Raw genomic sequence first — 19745 nt, 5'->3', positions numbered from 1 at the left:
CACAGTGTTGGCAAAACCACCTCCTCTTTTCAGACGGGTCAGTTCTGCAGGTGCTGGTTCTCCTGTTCAAGAGCAGTGCTAGGTCTGTTGCTGTGAAGTGCAGCTTGGCAGGTACACAGCTTCTCTTTCCTTCTGCACATTGTCCAGGGACTTGCTCCCCACAGCTTTCTGTGGTTGTTGTTCCCTGTGTCCTGGGCCCTGCCTGGAACCTGCTTTGCCCAAACAGAAGCAGCCTAGAGGCAGGTTGGATTGATACACCAGTGTCTCCTCTACAGGTAAGTGTCAGGGTTGTGTATACAAAACAGCTCTGTCCAAGAAGTAAGGCAGTGTTGTTTTTTGGTTTTATTGGATTTCAAAGGAAAAGTAAAGGTATCATTTGCTTGCTTTCATGGTAAAAGGAAAAGAGATGGAACCAGAGGAAGGAATTCTGTAACAGTTGAGAAACAAGCATTTGCAGATGATGTTTTAGAAAACAAACTTCTTTGGATGTTCAAAAGTAACTTGATGCAGTTATGAGTGTTTTACTGCAAAGGAATTAGTACTTGAAGTGTGGGGGTTTTTTCTGGGATTCCATGATGCCTGGCTTTTGGGATTGCTGAATCTCTTCTGCTAGAGGGTTTCTCTGAATTCAAGTGTATAACTTGGATAAGAATGATCTTGCAATAAACTGCTTACCACTCTCTAGGTACAGTTTACTGAAGCCTGGTTTTAAATCCTGAGTCTTTGTTAATGAGAAATCATCACATCTCTTCTACTGAATTTTCCCTTAGATTACTTTTACAATCTCTACAGCTTAGGTCAGTGTTTTAAGCTATAACTCAAGAGACTGGAGATTAATATAGTGTTTTTCATGTATGCCTATCTCTGATCTTCAGAAAATGAAATGCTTATGTGGTTATTGTAGAAGGGAGTCTTTTGTTGATAAAGTAACAAAGAGACTTTGAGCTCTCTGAATCTTCTTTTTTGCTTCCTCTACTTTCATATTGTATTTTATGTTGAATTCTGCAACTTGGAAAGCCCACCCCCCCCCCCCCAGCCTCATTCAAGGTTAGTGTGAAGTAAAGAGAAGTGGAAAAATACATTAAGGAGCTCTCAAGTAAATATCCTGTGATCCTTGTTCTTGCAGGCTGCAGTTTCTTCAGTCATGCCTTGGGCATAGCTGGTTGCCTGGGATGTTGGTGAGGTTGTCATTGGGGCAAACTCCCTGGTATGCCCTGAGCAGCTGACCCAGCTGGTTTAAGTGTCCACTGTTGAGGCAGCAAGAGAGAATGAGAATTAAGTAGCTCCAATCTGGGCAGCTGAACTATTTTCTGACATTGCTTGTGTAGCAAAGGAGGTTGCTCTGAAGGGAGTTGCTGGTCTCCTCCAAGCAGGAAGGCATCCTGGAACACCCTGAGCAGAGCAGAAGGGCTCTGCCAAAGCAGCACAGCCTGGGAGCTCTCCCGAGGTGGAACCTGCTTCTGCAGGTTCTGGGGCTGGGCTGTTGTCTGGCCTCAGGGAGATTAAAGAGTCCAGCTTAAGAAACAATCACCAAGGAGATTTTGCAGGGTAAAAGAGGAAGAGAGAACAGTGTGTCTACATGGCTGCATTCTAGAAAAGTACAAGCACATACCCTAGTCCAGCTGGCTTCCTGATGACCAGATGGAGTGTCTGCCAGGGGTGATTGCTTAAGTGCACTCTGAATAGAAATCATTAAATAAATGGGACTTGGCTGCTCACTATACACAGATTTCACCAAGAGACTACTAGGTTTCTGTTGCAATGTGCTTTTGTTTTAGGTTCTTGTCTAGCCTTCTGTTTTATGTGTGAGTTAGCAATCATAAGGGGTTTGCTTGAAATTATAATTATGCTTTAGGATTTGCTGTATGTCTTCCCTGAGCATATCCTCCCCCATTCCCTATAATGACACCTACCAAGGGTCTCAGCATTACCATCAACCTTTCTGGACAGGTTTTCTTGTACCCTGTACAACAGAGAACACTGTCTCCTTTCCATATTGTAGTAGGTTTAGAGGCCTTGGTTCAGTAGTGCAACAATTACTACAGCCTACTGTGACAAGCCAGTACAGAAATCTGTAAGAGAAACTTATTACAGTCTGGGAGGGGGTCCCCAAGCACGCAGCACCTTGGGGAGCAACATTTCCCCCCAGAGCTCTGATCCTCTCAGCTGTTGCTTCTCAGGGCGCAGAGATGCCTGCTGAGACCCTTGGTAGGTGTCATCTAGAAAAGAAAATCAAGAGATCAAGTAATAGTCTCACAGGCTGAATAACTGAGATTAATAGGAAGGAGATGGTGGCAGCCAAAGAGAGCACTTGCAAGATATTTCTGGGTCATATAAGCTTATTTTTGTTTGCCAGCCATTTAGTTGTAACTGTTAGAAATGAGATGCTTGACATGCCCAATATTTCAAGCAGCAATCTAATTTAATAATTAATTAATTAGCATGGTAAAGTGTGAGTAAAGGCAGTGTGCTGGGTACAGTGGTAGGGGTTTTCCCTTCCGACTGTACACCAAGTGCTGGACTTGCTGGTATTTTATTGGCTATATTCATACATATTCATAAGCTTTTCTCAGCAGTTTCTATTTCCAATTTTTAACGTCACTATTAAATACCTAGAAATTGTAAATCTATAATGGTGATGTTTGGTTCCTGTTCAATTTCTATACTCTATTGTGATCTATTTTAGATTTCATTATTCCAGGATGTACATCCAGGTTATGTATCCCAGGTGGTGGGGTCCAGCTTCCAGATGTGGGGTCCAGTTTCCATTTTCCAGGTCTAGCAGTCTTTGATAGTGATGTCTAGTTTCCCTTTTTCAAGAACCATAAATCAGCGAGCTGAAATCCTTCTTCCATATCCAGGATGTTTTCACCTTTCTATGAGTAAGCCTTAAGATCACTCTTACTCCTTTCTTTTGTCTAAAGCCTTTTTACATTATAAAAATACAGTTTAAAATTCTTTAATGCAAACAAGCTTCTAAAGTTATAATTAAAAGACTCTTATTACAGAATAGCTTGAGATTTATAATAGGTAAGAGCAAGGAAAATGTTTGTTCAAAAACCTCCTTCCATGCTTTCCTCAGTTGTTTATTAGAACTCATCTTTATAACTGTCCCATGGCCGTGTTCCACAATTACAACTACACAGATTGTCTGTATTTACCTGACACGAAACACAACTTTGTATTTCACATAACAATTAAAGCATCAAGTGACTTCTGCCCAGGTGAAGGGAAGTAACTTCTGCCCAGGTGAAAAATCCTGCCTCACATTGCTTAGACAAGTTTCTGACTATGTAAGAGGTGTGAAAAAAATACCCAATAATCAATGGGCAAGTCACTATGCCCAGTGTAAATCTCTGGAACAACAAGGCACATTGTCACCCACAGGAACAGCAAGGGAAGCTAAGACACAAACCCAGTGTCTTTGTGGCTTTTGACATGCTTTTCTTGCTTGCAGTGGACTTGTCCTTGCAGGTTTTCTAGCTGTTGACAGTAGCTTCCTCTGAATGAGGCAGAGTAGCCATCAGTGTTGTGTAGGAGCCTGGGGTCAGAGGAGCAATTCCCCAAAGATCTCTGGAACACCCAGTGTGATCTGACTTGTTTGTGACTCTCAGCACCTCAGGAAGTCAAAGCATTTTGACCTGCCAGTGCTTTGACAGGCAGTGCATTGGGCAACAGGGCCAAGAGCTTGTTTTCCAAATGACTGTAGCCTCTCTCACATCCTTTGTTAGGACTCTGCAGGTGGCAGTGCACCAGCACCCAAGAGTAACAACTGTTTTGTGGGTGCCCCCAAAAGCGAATCTGAATGAGAATACAACAATAATATCAATAACTGTGTACTGGCAACAATAAAAGTAAACATTATCATGAATAATAGCTGCAAACAGTGCCTAATTCAATATTTAGGTTTCAGATAAACAGAAAAATAGCACCGAGACTCTCAGCAGAAGGCGCAGAAATGAAAATAAAGTCTTCTATACTAATAAGGGTGGAATGGATTTCTGTTTCGATGTGAAAAGTCATAGTAATTTACAGCACTTCTGTGATTTGGGAAAACTTGCTTTGGTACTTTCCTGCCTGCTACAACCTGCTTTCTTCTTTAAAAATTCAGCACCAAAGAAATCCTTTCCTGTTAGTTATGTCAGGCAATAATCTGTGGTGGAACAGCGTAATGGCTGTTTCTGGAAAGAAAAGAGATACTGTTGGCACATTTTACTACCTTAGGTTCTGTTGGGGGTTAGATTTGTTTCTGTTTCACTTACAGAGTTTTTTCCCATAAATTGCTACAAGACTTAAGGACTGAGTGCTTGACTAAAAGAAGTGGCCAAAGGAGATGGCAGCACCAGGTTACACGTATTGTTTTTGTGTCTCTGGGAGTTTCCCTCAGAAAGGGGAGATAACATGAGTTTTGGGAGAAGTAAAAGACAGGGTTGGAGGCAGCTTGGCTCTCTTGCTCTCAGCATCAGGGAGGACGGTCAGGCTGTTGTTTGCTGCAGGAAGAGTTCACGGTCATCACTCCGTCTGGCCCTGGGAAATCTACCGTCATCTGCTCGTGTACCCTGGAACCCTGAGCTCGCTTTCTCCTGCCCTGCCAGGCCGGCCCTGCCCCCACCGCTGCTGCTTTCTTCAGCGCTGCTTTGAGGTTTTCCTGATACTCTGTGGCCCCGCACTGCCAACCCCAGCCGGGACACCCCAGCCGGGACACCCCAGCCGGGACGTCCCTGCCCTCCAGCTACCAGCGCAGAGCTCCTCATCTCATCCACCAGCCTGGGACTTTCCTCCCTTCCAGCTCAGCCTCTCAGAGTCCTGCAGGGGCACCGAGATCAAACTGCCCCTGGCTTTTGCCCCCTCCATCTCTAGGGAGGTCCTGTCCCTCCCTAGCAGATACCCGTCTTTAAAACCACGACAGGTTCTGATGGCAACCACTAAGAAAAGTAATTCTTAAGCTGTTGTTGACTCTTACAATTTGTTCATTCAAAATGAAAATGTTCAAAAATAGCGGTTGAAGTGGTTAAGTTGACCTTTTGAAATAGATGCATGTCTGGGGATTCAGCAAACAATGTAACTCTGGTTCTGGTCCTTTGTGATCCTTACAGCATCAATGGAAAAGACAGTCCAGGGAAGAGAGCTGAAGCCAAAAGGAAGTTTGGGCACACCTGGGACTAGAACATAAAACTCGTGATTGTCTGCAGGAGTAAACTTTTTCTAACTGTATTGAGGTTCTTTGCTACTTTAGTTTTCTGTTCTTGCATTTACTTTATGGATTACAGTGTAGGGGATAACAGGATGTTTTTGGTGTATTTTGCAGGGTTTCTGGAGGAGAACTTTTTGACTTCCTGGCACAGAAGGAGTCTTTGAGTGAAGAGGAAGCAACCAGGTTCATTAAGCAGATTTTGGATGGTGTGAATTACCTTCACTCTAAGAAAATTGCTCACTTTGATCTAAAGGTAGAGATGTTGATTTAGGCTTCAGCTGATCTGTAGCTGCTAATTTTGATATTTAATACCAGTAATGTTAAGTGGTCAATGAAGATGCTGCAAGAATTGCAAAATACAAATCAGAAAGCATAAGTAAAGAATAATTTAACTGATAGTGACTGTCAAATGACCTAATATATGTTCACTTAATAACTCTCCTGGATTTTAAAGGACTGGGCGTGGAGTTTAGCAAGTGTTAAATTAGACATGTATTTTTAAGCAGCAATCTGATTAGATGGAGTATGATTCATCATTATCTCATCACTTGACAGAGCTCCATTGGCTGCAGTGGAGCTACAGTGGTTTATACCACTTAAGGAATAAAACAGTCCTCCAAGAGGTAGTGATAGTGAGTTTTTCCACTTCAGTCTGTTCTGTCTGTTCTAAAGAAACTTACATTATGTGTCTGTGGTGAACATATATGCCCTAGATCCATGGAAGAAAACTAGACTTGTTACCCTGAGGCTAAAATATGCTTGGTCTAAGACTATTAGAATAAATTACTCATATGCTCTGCTTCTCAGTGCAGGTGTGACTGAGAGTATGTGTTGGCAGGAGCAACTTCCACATTAGATTCTGCTGTGGAAAGGCCAGGCAGCTGACAGCAGGGAATCAGACTCTGTCACTGCTGCCCTTGAACTTGTGATTAAGTTATGAGAGATTAATGCATCAAAGCTCATCATGGGAGATAAATAGAAGCCATAGTTTACTCTGAAACATGTGAATTCAGGCCATGGTAGGGAGTAGCTAAGGCTAAGTGTTGTGGTCTGGTCCGGTGGGGAAGGTGCCGCAACGTTCCTTGCTAGAAGTGTCTTTTAAAAGACACCTAGATCACCGGAGGCACAGCACTGTCAGGTGGAGAACGATCAGCTCTTTGTGCACTCTCAGGTGCAGAGGGCTCAGCTTTCTCTGCAGGCTCAAGTGCAGAGTGATCAGCTCTTTGTATGGCTGCCTGAGCAGCAGAGCCGCCTTTGCCACCCCAGGCGACGCAGGAGCAAAAGCAGAGAGACTTTCCAATCTCCAGGAGACCTTTCTCATTCCACCAGGTCCAGAAGGGAAAAGAGCCAAATGCCCTCAGGGGAGAGGGATTATTTAGGGTAGCCAGGGGCAGGATTTCACAACTTAGCCAATGGGGAAAGGAATTGGGAATGGGACCAATCGGGAAGGATCCAAAAAGAACCAGTCAGGAGGGGTAAAAACAAGGAACAAGGGGAATAACCAGTGGGGTATGAGACATTAACATAAAACTGCAAAGGCTCGTGGGTTGAAGTATTTTTTTCTCACTTTGAGCCGCAAGGAAAATTCTCAAAAGGACTTCCCAAAGGAGAGCCCCTGTGAACTGAGGCAGCCTAGGGGCTGCACATGGGTTGAAGCACTTTTGCTTACCCTGACTTCCAAGGAAATCTCTCAAGGGGGTTTCCCAAAGGGGCAGCACTGCTGACTGAGGCAGTTTAGGGAGTGTGCATTGTTCAAAAACACAAGTTGTTCTCTGTGGGCAGTCCACTAGACCACCATAGCTTAGAAATTTAGTTGAAGAAAGAGTTTTGTGGAGTGTGTTGTGCTTGGTAAAAAAATCTGTGGTTAAACATGTTGGTTTCGATTACACAGTTTAAGCTTAAGCATTTTTTTATAATGCTGTGAGGAATGCCACATGTTCTTTTAATAGCTTGCTCTCATATATGATCCAGAACCTCTGAACCCGACTCTTCACATTTTCTGGACTGCCAAGCTGGTAAATCCTGGATCTTTCCTGGCCTTGCCGCAGCTGTGAATTTAGTCTTACAGAGAAGTTAGTTTTTCCTTCCCTGCATAGGTTCAGCATTTAACAAAACATTTTCCACTGGCTTACAATACAGTATAGAGTCAACTGGGCAAATTTTGTGAAGTGTAAATTCCAAGAACAGATCAAGAAATCCAAGAAATTGCTGTCAGCAAAAATATCGTGCTGTGCAGGTGTCACTCAGGGCCAGCATTCTGTATGCAAACACCTGAACTGCTTCAGCTGTCTGCTACCTCTATCTAAAAACCGTAAATGGTTAAACACAGGTTTGTGTTTCTTGTTCTATGGTGATGTATACACAAAGGGTAAAAAAGCACTTGAAAAATCTGCCACTTTCCAAGATATTAATATTTTAATAACATATAATATTTTAATAACATCTTTTGTTATTTTTAGCCTGAAAACATTATGCTTCTAGACAAGAATATCCCTATTCCGCACATCAAACTCATTGACTTTGGCCTGGCTCACAAAATAGAAGATGGAGTTGATTTTAAAAACATATTTGGAACTCCAGAATTCGTAGGTGAGTTACATGTTCCTTTGTCCTATATTGCAAATTCCAGAGGAAGTCAAGACATCTTGTCAAAGTTAAAAACTGAGGGATAGAAGTAGTTTAAATCTTATTTCTGTCAAGGCCACTTAAATTTAGAGTTTTGCACTATTTTTTTGGAATAGGCAAAGATGCTTTCTGTAAACTAGATGTGCTACTCCTGTGAGAGTTAGCTGCTGCCAAATAAATATTTAGAGATGTAAATTCAGGATTGAGATTGTGAAACTGTGCATATACAAGTTATAATCTTTAGTTGTTGCCTGGCATAAGTATATCTGCATTGTGGTACATCAGTACACAATTACATGGGTATCTCTGTCATTGCTTTGTAAATAAAACACCCTCACCTGCCGAGCACCTTCATCTCCCCTTACATTTTTCTATGTGGCTCTTTTTTTTTCCTTGCTGGTCATAATTCTGCTCTGTCTCACTTGGATTTCAGGTTAATCCTACTACTTTCTACTAGTTTCTATTTGGGAGTTTGTTTGGGGGCTGGGTGGAGAATTGTAGTTAATATTCCAGTTAAACACAGCTGTCACAGATAATTTTTTTCAACTTATTTCACCCTTGCTCTTTTCTCTTGCATGCAGTCTTATATGGGGATGTTTTCCAATGAGGAAATGTTTCTTATTAAGATAATAGTTTGACATGGATAGCAATGTAGTCTGGAAAGTAATTTCAATCTCTTGCTCAAGGGCTCTTTCTGACTGACCTTTACGAACTTGATATAATGGCACCAGTTAACAAACAAAACAAAAGCTCATACTTAGGGGCAGCAGCCTTCTTGGGAGGTGAAATAATTTTATTTGTTGTAATTTGCAGTATAATTACTATATAATGTTTGTTTTACCCTTAATCTTGAGTTGCATTATGCTCTAAGTTACTCTACATAATCTCTTCTGAACAGCTGGGAACTTTAACTCCTATTTGGGCTGTAAAATTGTAAACAATGTGTTCTGTAACTAACTTTTCCCTCTCCCCCTTTCTTGGCCTGTTACTCCAGCCTGGTAAGAATTTGTTGCCTCAGTTGCTGCTGTTTGATTAAATATTTCTTACAGCTCCAGAAATTGTAAACTATGAACCACTTGGACTAGCTGCAGACATGTGGTAAGTTTTATAATGTGTTTGCACTTTTTTTTCCTGGTTATTCTACAGTTACTTTTTCTTATTTTGCTCTTAATAGAATCCATTGTATCGCAACGAATTAAAAAAACCCAACAAACCAAAAAAACTTAAATACAGGGTTAATGAGTCTTTGTTCTGTCATTCCATTTTCATACATTCTTTTAAAATAAAGGTAAATACTTAATTTTTGCAAAATTACATTGAATAACTGGAGTGATGGCACTTCCAGAGTTAACTGTTTGCTACTGTCCATGCAGAGGAGCAAAGGGAAGGAAACATGTTCTTGCAAAGCTTGTGACAACTTTATTTATAGGAGGCCTTCATGCAGAGGAAGACCTGTGTACTAATGTTGCCGGCTGGGGAGGCAGGCAAAAGAGGTCACTCCAAATCAAACATGCTGCTCCTGCTCCTCTGTGTTTCATGTGTACCCACTGAGAAGAAATAGACAGACTTCAAATATCCACATTACTTATGTTATATGTACAATTATTTTTCCCCCAAAAACGTCATTCTGTAAGAGATGTTAGCAGTCATCTAAAGCCACAATGGGTCTCCTGCCTCTGTTGCAGCTACTATTGACTTTTGTGTATTCTGCATATTAGGAAGAATACTGGTCATGTAGAACCCCTGCAATTAATGTCTTTTGTTTTTTTAGGAGCATAGGAGTCATCACCTACATACTGTGAGTACAGCAGATTCACTCCTGTAGAAATGTTCCTAAAGCTCTGTTGCACTAGTGCAGAACAGTTCTTCCCTTCAGTCACTTAGGGACATGTACATATGGGATGGGCAGGGGTTTGTCTAAAGGACAGGGGTTATCCCTCAGCCTTTTCAATTTAAAATAAGGAGTAAAAGATGAGGGGCATTCTGAGCAGAAGAAAAACAAAAGCCCTTGGCATCACAGGGCATTTCTGCATTTTATGGGATCTCATCAGTTCCAAATGGTAGAGGATGGAAAAGCCAAGAGGATTAATTGCTCTTGGAATGACTGTGAGCTACCAGCATGAGAACACAGAAACAGAGAGTGTAACAGTCCCATTTAAAAGTTGGGTTATTTCAGGTGGAAACAGGCAAGTTTTTTTTGCTTGTAAAGGCAGCAGTCTAGATTATTATGCATAAATAAGGTCACCCATTTCAAAAAGGTGAATTTAAGCTGAAAGAGAAGCAGAGCAGTTGATCCTGGGAACTAAGAATTCAACTTACAGGAGACAAAGAAAGAGGTTGTTAAAACTAGTAAGGCAAAGGTTGGTTGGGGATATCATAGCCAGGAAGCATAAAGGGAAAATAGATTATAGAATACTTTCTAGATACAGATTCTCTTTAGAAGAAAAGTGTGTGGACTGGTGATGAATAAATTAAAGGAGGGAATTGTGATATGCTCAGGCTGTTAAAGAAATGAGTTTCTCTGGGCATCTGGGGATAAGCAGTTGAGAGTTTTAAAATGGAGCTTCACAATTTGGGAAACTGCTTGTGCAACTGGATGTGTGCAACAGAGGAACAGCAGTCCATGCTTTTCCTCTCACTTGACATGAGAATTGCAGGAGTGGTCTGTGATCCTTGATCCTAACTGCTTCCACTGAAATCCTGTAACTCCTGGGGATGGGGACTGGACACTGCTTGCTGGGAATGCTGCACCCTTGGCTTTGGCTGTTCCTTGTGATACTCAGAGGAATAACTTGATGCCAGACTTGAAGAAGGTGAACTCTTGGATTAGATGGATTTGCACTACACAGCTCAGGGGTCAGGACAAGTACAGAGACTTGAAGGGGAAGGATTGTCTTTTCAGTGTGGAAAATAAATTTTGGCCTATGCACGAGGGTTAGACCCCAAAAGCTGCAAAAGAGAGGTAGGGTCTGAGGAATCAGATTCAGTGCAACAAATTCTTTTCTGCAGTGCAAAGAAATGTTTGGGATATTGGTTGAGCCTAAACTCAGGTAAAGGGATTTAAAATATTGTCCAGACCCTTGTTTTTTATCAGCACTCTGGTCTTCACTGACACACCTGTACTTGCCAGGACATTAAACTTTGTGAATTTGTAAAATGAGTGTTCCTGTTTGATGAGAGGAAAACTTAGAAGTTGAGGTTAAGCAGGTGGGAATACTTAACATACGATTAGTGATGCACAGAGCCAGCTGCTCCTCAGGTCTTCCTGTTACACTGTGCTGGGGCAGAGTAAGGGAGCAGTTCCTCTACTGCATCCAGCACAAATCTGTTTTACCTGCTTGGCTGATAATGATTGTCATGGTCATTAAGGTAGAAAAATGTCACCTTACAAATGATCAGAAAAAAAGAGCACACTTTTTATGGTGGGAGGCATCAGCTTGCATGCTAGGCTATGGACTAGAAATTTGCATGCCTTCAACTCATATTGCCTCCTAATTTTAAAGCCTTTTGCTCAGAAGTGTTCTGACTAAGTGGGGTGTGTCTATGATACCACCTACTTTAGCAAACGTGGCAGCAATCAAATGGATGCCATCATCAGTTGTAGAGATCAAAATGCATCCAAGTCCTCAATTCAGTAAGTCTGGAGTGATTCAGGGAGTTTTAAGGGAAAAGCCTTTATTACTGAGGTCTGCTGGTACATGTTTACAGGCACTGAGTTAGGATATGATGAAAGCCATTTGCATTGGATATTAGGATTTGAGAATCCTCCCATTTCACAGATTACAAAACTGAGTCCCAAAGAGAAAAAAAGAAATCAGAGCATAGAACAGTGTTGATTTTGGGTTCTAGCAAAGGACCAGAAGGTACAATTACAGCTGCTGCATGGCATAATTTAGGGAAAGGGAAAATAAACCAAGGCCCTAGGGCAGGTTTCCAAACTTCAGTTTTGGAGCAAAGCCCATGGTCTGTTGAGAGATGCCTGCTTGTAGCCAGCAGAAATGGAACCAAGGCTTAAGAGGAGGTATGTAAAACCTCTTAAGAATTGAGACTGACTGTGGTTTATGGGATCGAATTTACTGCATCAAAGATAACTGGAGAACCTCACTCATGCTCTCTTGCTGTGTCAGATGCTTTGGTGTATGTTAGTGTATGTTTGGTGTATGTATGGTATATCTTGTATGATTGGAGAGGGAGGAGGAAGCAGTTTATGCACTTGAGGGTTTATTCTGTGGATAAAACCACATATGGTAGCTGCAGATTGGACTGAAAGGCTTGGATGTTTCCATCTAACTTTCTGCTTATCCCCCAGTATTCCCAGTCAGCCTGGTGGTGACAATATAGACAAGGTAAAAAGTCTATTGAGAGTGGGATCGTGTAAGCAAATGTTTTAGTATTCAAAACCTCAGTTTAGTTACCCGGGTTTGCTGCAGTCCTGTTTTGAGCCTGTCGCATCCTGAAATTACATTATCAAAGCTGGACATAATAGATAAGCACAATAATAGCCCAGAAGATTATTAAAAAGGGGTGAGATCAATCTCCTTGGTATAAATAACATTTCCTGTAAACCAGACTTTTGCAAGTCAGCATCCCTTTGTGTTGGGGGAGGAGCCTGCAGGAAAGGCAGGGCAGGAGGGGTCTGGGATGACTCTGTTCTGACACAAGTTTTATGCACCAGAGGTGCAGAGTCATCAAAGATGAAGGTCGACAGTCACAGCTGAGAGACAGACAAAGCAGGAGGAAAGCTTTTTCTTCAGTCAAGATTGCTAAATGGCATTTTATTATGATGCTGTCTCCATTCTATCCTTGCAGTTGGAGCAGGGTGCTGGGAGAATGAAATTTTGTGTTGTTCAGAAACAGTTGGATTTTATTGCAGCCAAAGCCCTTTTGCTTGTGGATTCCTTTTAGTGAGCAGCATGGCCCTGCCTCTCCAGTGAAGATGTCTCCTAGGCAAGGCCACATGCCTGGCTTCTGATCATACACTGCATTTTGCTTCCAGCTGAGAAAAGTCTCTTGGTTGAACCCACTGTGCAGGGAACTCATCAGCAGCTTTGCAGAGAGAAAAGAAGTAGGGACAGAGCTTTTCCTTCCTGAATAAAAACTATAGAAACACTACATTATCTGCTTGAAGGTTATAGAAGCTTCAGCCTGATGGTCTTTGTGGGCTCACAGGGATAGAGACTCTCCTCAGCTGAAACATTTTCTAATTTGATTAGCAATTACTTAAATGAGACACTCAGGAGAGGAGAATCTGTGCATTTCTCCCTGTGTACTTGCATTAGTGCTGCACCAGAGACTTTCAATGCAAGTCTGGCTCATAAGTACAGCTGTAGTGAGCCAAAGGTGGCCCTGTTTTTTCCTACATGGCAGAGCTGCTTCAACACAAAAGCCACAAATGTCCTAAGAGTATATTCCACAGTCACTGTAATTTCATTAGGGACTTCTGCTGCTTATTTTTCCAAGTGATTCCTTTTTCTGGCTTATCTAGGCTTAGTGGTGCATCACCTTTCCTTGGAGAAACTAAACAAGAAACACTTGCCAACATCACAGCAGTAAATTATGATTTTGATGAAGAATTTTTCAGCAATACTAGTGACCTGGCAAAAGACTTTATTCGGAAACTACTGGTGAAAGATACACGGTAAGCAAATGTTCAGAAACACCCATTTGTCTCTAAAATAAACCTGGTGAAATGTGCCATTGCAAGTGAAAAAGCTTTTCTTGCAGTGTGTATTGCCAGTCAAGAGCAAGACAGGAGGATGCTGCTGTGCCCCTAGTTATTCACTGCACACAGAAACCCTGAGGAGAGGAACCAAAGCTCCTCAGGTCAATGCCATGTTCAGGAATAAATTCTCACCTGAGACAAGCTGGCACAGTAGGGGTAGCTGAAGGACTGAAAATGGTGTGCACAATCTTGGGTTCAGTGTAACAACCACTCTGCTATTTCAGTCTCTTATGAACTACTTCAGAGGAGGTGATACCATCCCAGAATGTGCACCCAGTGGTGCAATGCCAGAAAAGTTACTGCATGAGCTGATACGGAGTTTAAGTCTCTGTATCTGTGGCAGTCACCTAGGGTTTGTGTGACAGCTATGCAGATCTTTGTTCCCAGATTACAGGAACCACAGTCTTTTTTTTTACAGTTTTTCTTGCTTTCAGTTAAGTGGCCACAGAAGTAGTATCTCCTTCCCTGTAACCTTCTTTGTCCTGGAGGAAAGTCAGACCATTGTGGTTCTTTTTACTGGCTTCATTAGGAAAGAAAATAGCTACAAGAGAGAAGGAGCTGTTCAATGAAGATTTCTGCAAATCATCAGGCCTCAGTGTGGGGTGGAATAGGTGTTTGATGAGAGTTTTGCACAGGTCTAGCAGCTCCAAGGAGAAGTCAGTGCTGTTGGTATTTGTCCCTCGTACAGACATGGTGCCTGTGCAATGCTGTGTTTCTCTTTGATTCTCAGTGCTCCTAACGTGCTGTTCACCAAACTGCTACAGTGCAGAAGGAAGTTAGGTTTGATCCACTTTGATTGCAGTATTCCTCTCAGAAATAGTGTTTTCAGGAAACAACAGCTCCTGCAGTGCTGTAATACCATGTTCCAAAGGACAGCTTTGGTATAATTACTGTTGATTACCTCTGGTATAATTGCTGTTGATTCAGACACAGTTGTATCAAAGGTGTATAGCAAGAATGTATTTGCTAAGCATGTCGTATGAACAAAACAAAGGAATCTTGTATTACTTTTTATGGAAGAGTGCACAAAAGTACAGGTAGATTTTGATGAAATAAGAATTAAAGTTGTGTGTAGTAAGAACAGTTACCTGCTGAAGTTTAGAACAGTAACTAAGCTGCACACAAGCAGTGTGCCACAGGGAGAAACATAACCCTGAAATGTGAGGGTTTGTCCTGGAATTATCCTGATAAATGCTTCATAGGAAGCCTAGGAGGAGTGTGGGTCAATGGACTTGTGTACCAAATATTTCTCATTTTAGTTTTTGGGGGTTTTTTGTGTTGTTTTTCAGGAAGCGGCTTACTATTCAGGAAGCTCTGTCTCATCCTTGGATAACGGTAAGCCTGAATAAAGAAAAAAATCTTGGTTTTTTCCATAAGCAAGGCAGAGATCATATTCTCACTCTTATTGGTGTGTTAAATGGAAAATTTCCCCGTAAGTACTATATGATGCTGGGTGATTTAAAGAGAGGTACTGGGAGGAAATTAGTTGGGTCTCACCAAATCCTTGGATTTCTGCAAATGACTTTCTTTATTATCATAACTTTCAAAAAGAGAGTAACAAAGCTCTAATGTTTATTGCACATTACATATCCCATCTTGGACTGGGCTTTGCATTTTTCCATTCTTCTCTGTTTGGCTGGGCATATACTGTGTGTTTGCTTTAGTGCTTTCTTGAATTGAGAGTTGACTGTAATCAATATGGAAAATATTCTCTCTCTCTGAAGAGGGAACTGCTGTACCCCATGTTCTGGTTTGGTTTGCTTACATTTGTGTGTCTGTATGCATTTTTTCCTCATAAATGTTGCTTGCTTATGTGGATAAGTCTCTCATTGAAAATACATTTAACTAGTCTCAGTATGACTAATGAGGATTTTTGAAATTCAGTTTTTCTTTGCATTGCACAAAACATTAATTAGAGTGGTTTTAGAGTTGTTGGTTTTCCTCATACAAATATTGATAGCTTTAACACTGTTAATTGCTAAAATTAGCATGAAAATAAGTTGCAGCCATGTTGTTTGCACTTATCACATTGGAATGAATGCATATCATTTGTCACATTCAGTCTGGGCTTGGGTGTTTGGTGTTTGTTTCTTTTCATCAAATGCATGAAGCAAAGAATCTCCCAGCATTGTGGAAGCCCAGGCTGCATGCTTTGTGTAGGGCTTTTGGATTGCTGCAGTCTTGTAAATGTTAAGTAATATTGGTTCCTCTGTCTGACAAATCACCAGCTGAAAGATGAAGCCAAAGTCCAGGAAAACAAGAAGGTGGAGAACACACAGCTGAAGACAAAACACCTGAGGGAGTACACCATAAAGTGCCATTCAAGCATGCCCCCCAACAACACCTACATCAACTTTGAGCGCTTTGCCCGTGTCGTAGAGGACATTTCCTGTGTAGAGCAGGGTTTCAGCACCTTGGCTACATCCCGCGATTCCTTGCAGGAGGACATGGATGCTCTGCTTTCCATTTATAATGAGAAAGAAGCCTGGTATAAAGAAGAAGGTGAAAGTGTGAGGCACAAGCTGTCCCAGCTGAAGTATGAATACCGTAAAATGGAGTCCCTGAAAAGGCATTTGCACAATGACATTGAGGCTGTTGGTGCCAGTCTCGGAGGCGTGTGCGGGAAATACGCTGAGCTGCAGAGCCAGTATGAATCCCTCAGACAGGAAGTTTCTGAGGAACTCAAGTGGATACAGGATTTAATGAGCAGTTTTCAACTGGAAAATGTAGCTTGTGTGAATGAAAACTTTGACTTTGTTTTCAACAAAGATATTAATGAATCACTAATGGAGCTGTTAAATAGATCTTGCTGTGAAGAATTCCTTGCACAGTTGAATCTTGATGTGACAGAATCCCATCAGTAACTCTGATCAGGCTAAGTGCAGGGTTTGTTGCTTGCTTCAATATACATCAGTTAAAAAGTTCTAGTGCACAGATTCTACACAAAAGCATGACCTAGAATTAAAGTGGAAGTTCTGATGTATTGCACAAGCTGCTGACTAAAGCCATAATCTCCCAGTGGTTTGTAGTGTTGAAGTGCCAAAGCCTTTGGTATTGCCTATATTTTACTCTACATTATGTATTACAGTTCCTAAAAAATTACTAGGTTATTAATGTGGAATAAAGAATATGTCAGTCTGTACTTACTAGAAATGGGATGCCTGGAAGCTAATAAAAATCCCCTTATCCCATCTTTGGTTGGCTGAAGGAAAAAGTTGAGTAGCCCTGCTGCAGGCAGTTCTATACACCTTATGAGACAAATATTTACAAAGGTTAAATCTGTCCTGTAAAATAAAGCAAATGGTGTAGTAATTTAACATTTAGCTAGTACTGTGGAAATTCTCTGTGAAATGGCTGCCAGTGAGGAATGTTAGGATTAATGTTTAGGCCAGTTGTGCAGGGTGAACTCTTTTACCATCAAAGGTAGGGTGAATTTTAAACGAAAGGATTAATCAACAGCTGAGTTTCCTGTCCTATATCGAAGAAATCCTATTTAAAAGACATCATTGGGAACTTGTAATGATCAAATGACTGTAATTTCACAGTGCAGATTTGTGACTAAGTGATAACATAGTCCTCTGGTTTGTTTCCTACAGTGAAGATTACAAAGCTACAACTAACTTAGTCTATGGTGTGGCATTTGAGACTATGTTCTTGCTATAAAGATTTTTTCCTTAGGTTTTAAAAAGTAAAAGAAAACCTTGAATCATGCCCTGCTGTCTTGTATTTCAAATAAGTAATTTGGTTATACTGTATTAATATACACAGATGTACCAATCTCGTTTTTGAACACAATAAATAATTATTTATGCAGGATGCAGTTGTTCCCTGATGGTTAGTGACTGAAAAAGATGCCAAGTTTCTGTGGGCATTTGCTGCAAGGTGACTGTTGTGCATCTGCAAGAATCAGTGAGATAATAGCTCAAGTCCAGCTAGAGTGAATCTTTACATATAGCATATATGTGTATGCTTAGCATATATCTTTTACTGCCCCTCCTCCTTCCTCCTTTTGCAGAAAGTTAATGACCTAAATAAACTGAAAACTGAACTGTTGTTGTTCCTAACATGATTAAGAATAATGTTTCCTACTTTGAGATAAAAAGATAAAAGCATGCTCTCATCCAGTTTGTGCTAAGTACAGTGGAGCCATTACTGCCATGTCCTCAACAAAGATGGGCAGAGGCTGATGCAAATTCAGAGTTTGAAAACAGTTGTTCACTTGGGGTATTGTTGCTCCCCTCATTGTACACTGAAGGAGGATGAAAACTGGATGTGCTCTCTGTGACATAGTTGTTGGCACAATATGTGAAATTTTCAAAAGCTTCAAAGTAGTGTAGATAGCCAGGATGTGACCCTGGCAAGCTGGCATTGATGGCTGGGGATAATTGGGCTCTACTGTGACATACAGTATTCAGAATTTTGTGCATGTCCATTTTTTATTGTTTCAGAATGCTTCTGCGAATTCCTTTGAGCTGGAAGACCCATTAAAAACTGTCCAGGGGAACTGGAGCACAGGATTTCATTGTCAGGGGGAGAGAGTTTTAATTCCTAAAATGTAACTTAAAGCCTAGTGAGAGTTAGAATTTGCAGAAAATACTCTCAAGAAAGTCTGCCTCCCCTCAGCCATGATCTCATACTCTTTGTTCATACTGATTTTCTTTAGGAACAAATGCACTGGCACAATGAGAAAGAGCATTAAATGAGGCCACCTTGTTCCTAAGCATGTTTAGGTGAGGGTAGTGTTGTGACTCAGTCCTTGAGGCTAATCACACACTGCTTTTGAGAAGAGATTCTGATGGCTGAGAGAATGACAAGGTCACTGGGTTGCAGGGTACTGAAAATGGAGAGGTGGTTATTAGCAATCTGCAGTAAAGTGAGTTATTTAGTCTGTGATGGTTCTGCTGCTGAAAGGGCACTGGGAAATTTTTCATAATGATTGTACAGCTGACATTTAGCCAGTGACATTTTTTCCACTTCAAATTGATTTCTGCTTGCCTGTTGCACCATGCTGGCTGTTTGCAGAATGAGGAAATTATATTTAATGGTTAACTGTCCCAGTTCTGTTGAATGCAAATGGCGTGTACATCTAAATGAGAAGAGGGTCCACCTGATAGCTTGGCTCCTTGAAGTGCTGCTGAGATATCTGCAAAAATGCTAAATGTACAGCATTTGATGAGAAAAGTGAATTTGTTGAATCAAACATTTTAAATTATTTTGCTGAAAAAGACATTTAAGTCCTCAGTGATATGTTTTCCATTCTCCACTGGTACTCTTGCTGTTTCAGGTGCATGGCTTGGTTACATTCCATTCCAGTTCAGTATAAATATTTCTGTGTTATCCACCTCCTACATATGCAGACCAGAACAGCTGGAATGGTTGTCACTCCATACTCTTCCAGGGCTGATTCCTGGGCTTTCTCTTTTCACTCTTGCCTGATCTGGTTTTGAACCATTTTTTTCTCTCTGTCAGATTTGGTTTTATGGTTTATGCAAATTTTGATGTGCTTTTGGAATTGAAATATGCATCATTTTCAAAAGGACTGTGTCAGGATTTGTTGAACATCTGTTCCTTAACACCAGGTTGACATCCAAAATGCTAGGCACATGTCTGAATTCTGATCTATATTCTTTTTTGTTCCTATTTTTCCATAGTTAGATATTGCAATTATTTTATTGCCAGGGTGTCAATGGCTTGTGCTCTCATACTCTGGCTATGGTTAAAGGACATAGCTGGAGTTTTTTCAGATAGCATGTATCCTTGTCACTAATACTACATGACAGTTATGTTTGTCTTATTTTATTACAGTGATGTCATCCAGAGAAAAGGGAGATGGGGCAGGTGTGCATGAGAAGCACCTTAGCAACTTTACCAAGTGAAAGCATAGCCTTAGCACCCTCTAGTTTTAGGATTTTATTTACAATCAAAAGGGTCCTGTATAGGCCCAGAGTGAGGTAGATTTAATTCTTTTTCTTCTGCTTTTACCTGTACGAATCCGCAGCTTCCCCAGCTTTCTTTCAGCCAACTCCACATGAGGTATCTTGCATATTTTATGCACCAAAGGGACCAGAACAATAAAATTGCTCTTTTATCTTCCAGCCCATGGACAAGCAACAGGCTTTGGTTCGGAAATCATCTGTTGTTAACATGGAAAATTTCAAAAGGCAATACGCTAGAAGGCGATGGAAGGTATGACAATGAGCCTTA

General features: G+C 41.2%; 1 protein-coding gene across 3 annotated transcripts in view; it reads left to right on the top strand.

Annotated features, from left to right (window-relative positions):
- The window catches only part of DAPK2 (death associated protein kinase 2), a 51191-nt gene that overhangs the window by 21421 nt on the left and 10025 nt on the right, over window positions 1-19745 (top strand). For 2 of the 3 annotated variants that reach the window (XM_063412171.1, XM_063412170.1), the window contains exons 4-10: window positions 5309-5447; window positions 7654-7783; window positions 8869-8917; window positions 9591-9617; window positions 13305-13457; window positions 14831-14876; window positions 15770-19629. In XM_063412171.1, coding sequence (XP_063268241.1) covers window positions 5309-5447; window positions 7654-7783; window positions 8869-8917; window positions 9591-9617; window positions 13305-13457; window positions 14831-14876; window positions 15770-16405 — 1180 coding nt within the window. In that variant the 3' untranslated portion in view covers window positions 16406-19629. The other variant, XR_010082346.1, reaches the window with a different exon arrangement.

This window comes from Prinia subflava, chromosome 15 (assembly GCF_021018805.1).
Source record: "Prinia subflava isolate CZ2003 ecotype Zambia chromosome 15, Cam_Psub_1.2, whole genome shotgun sequence".
NCBI lineage: Eukaryota > Metazoa > Chordata > Aves > Passeriformes > Cisticolidae > Prinia > Prinia subflava.
The sequence above is the reverse complement of the archived record's forward strand: the minus strand, read 5'-3'. Positions and strand labels throughout refer to the sequence as shown.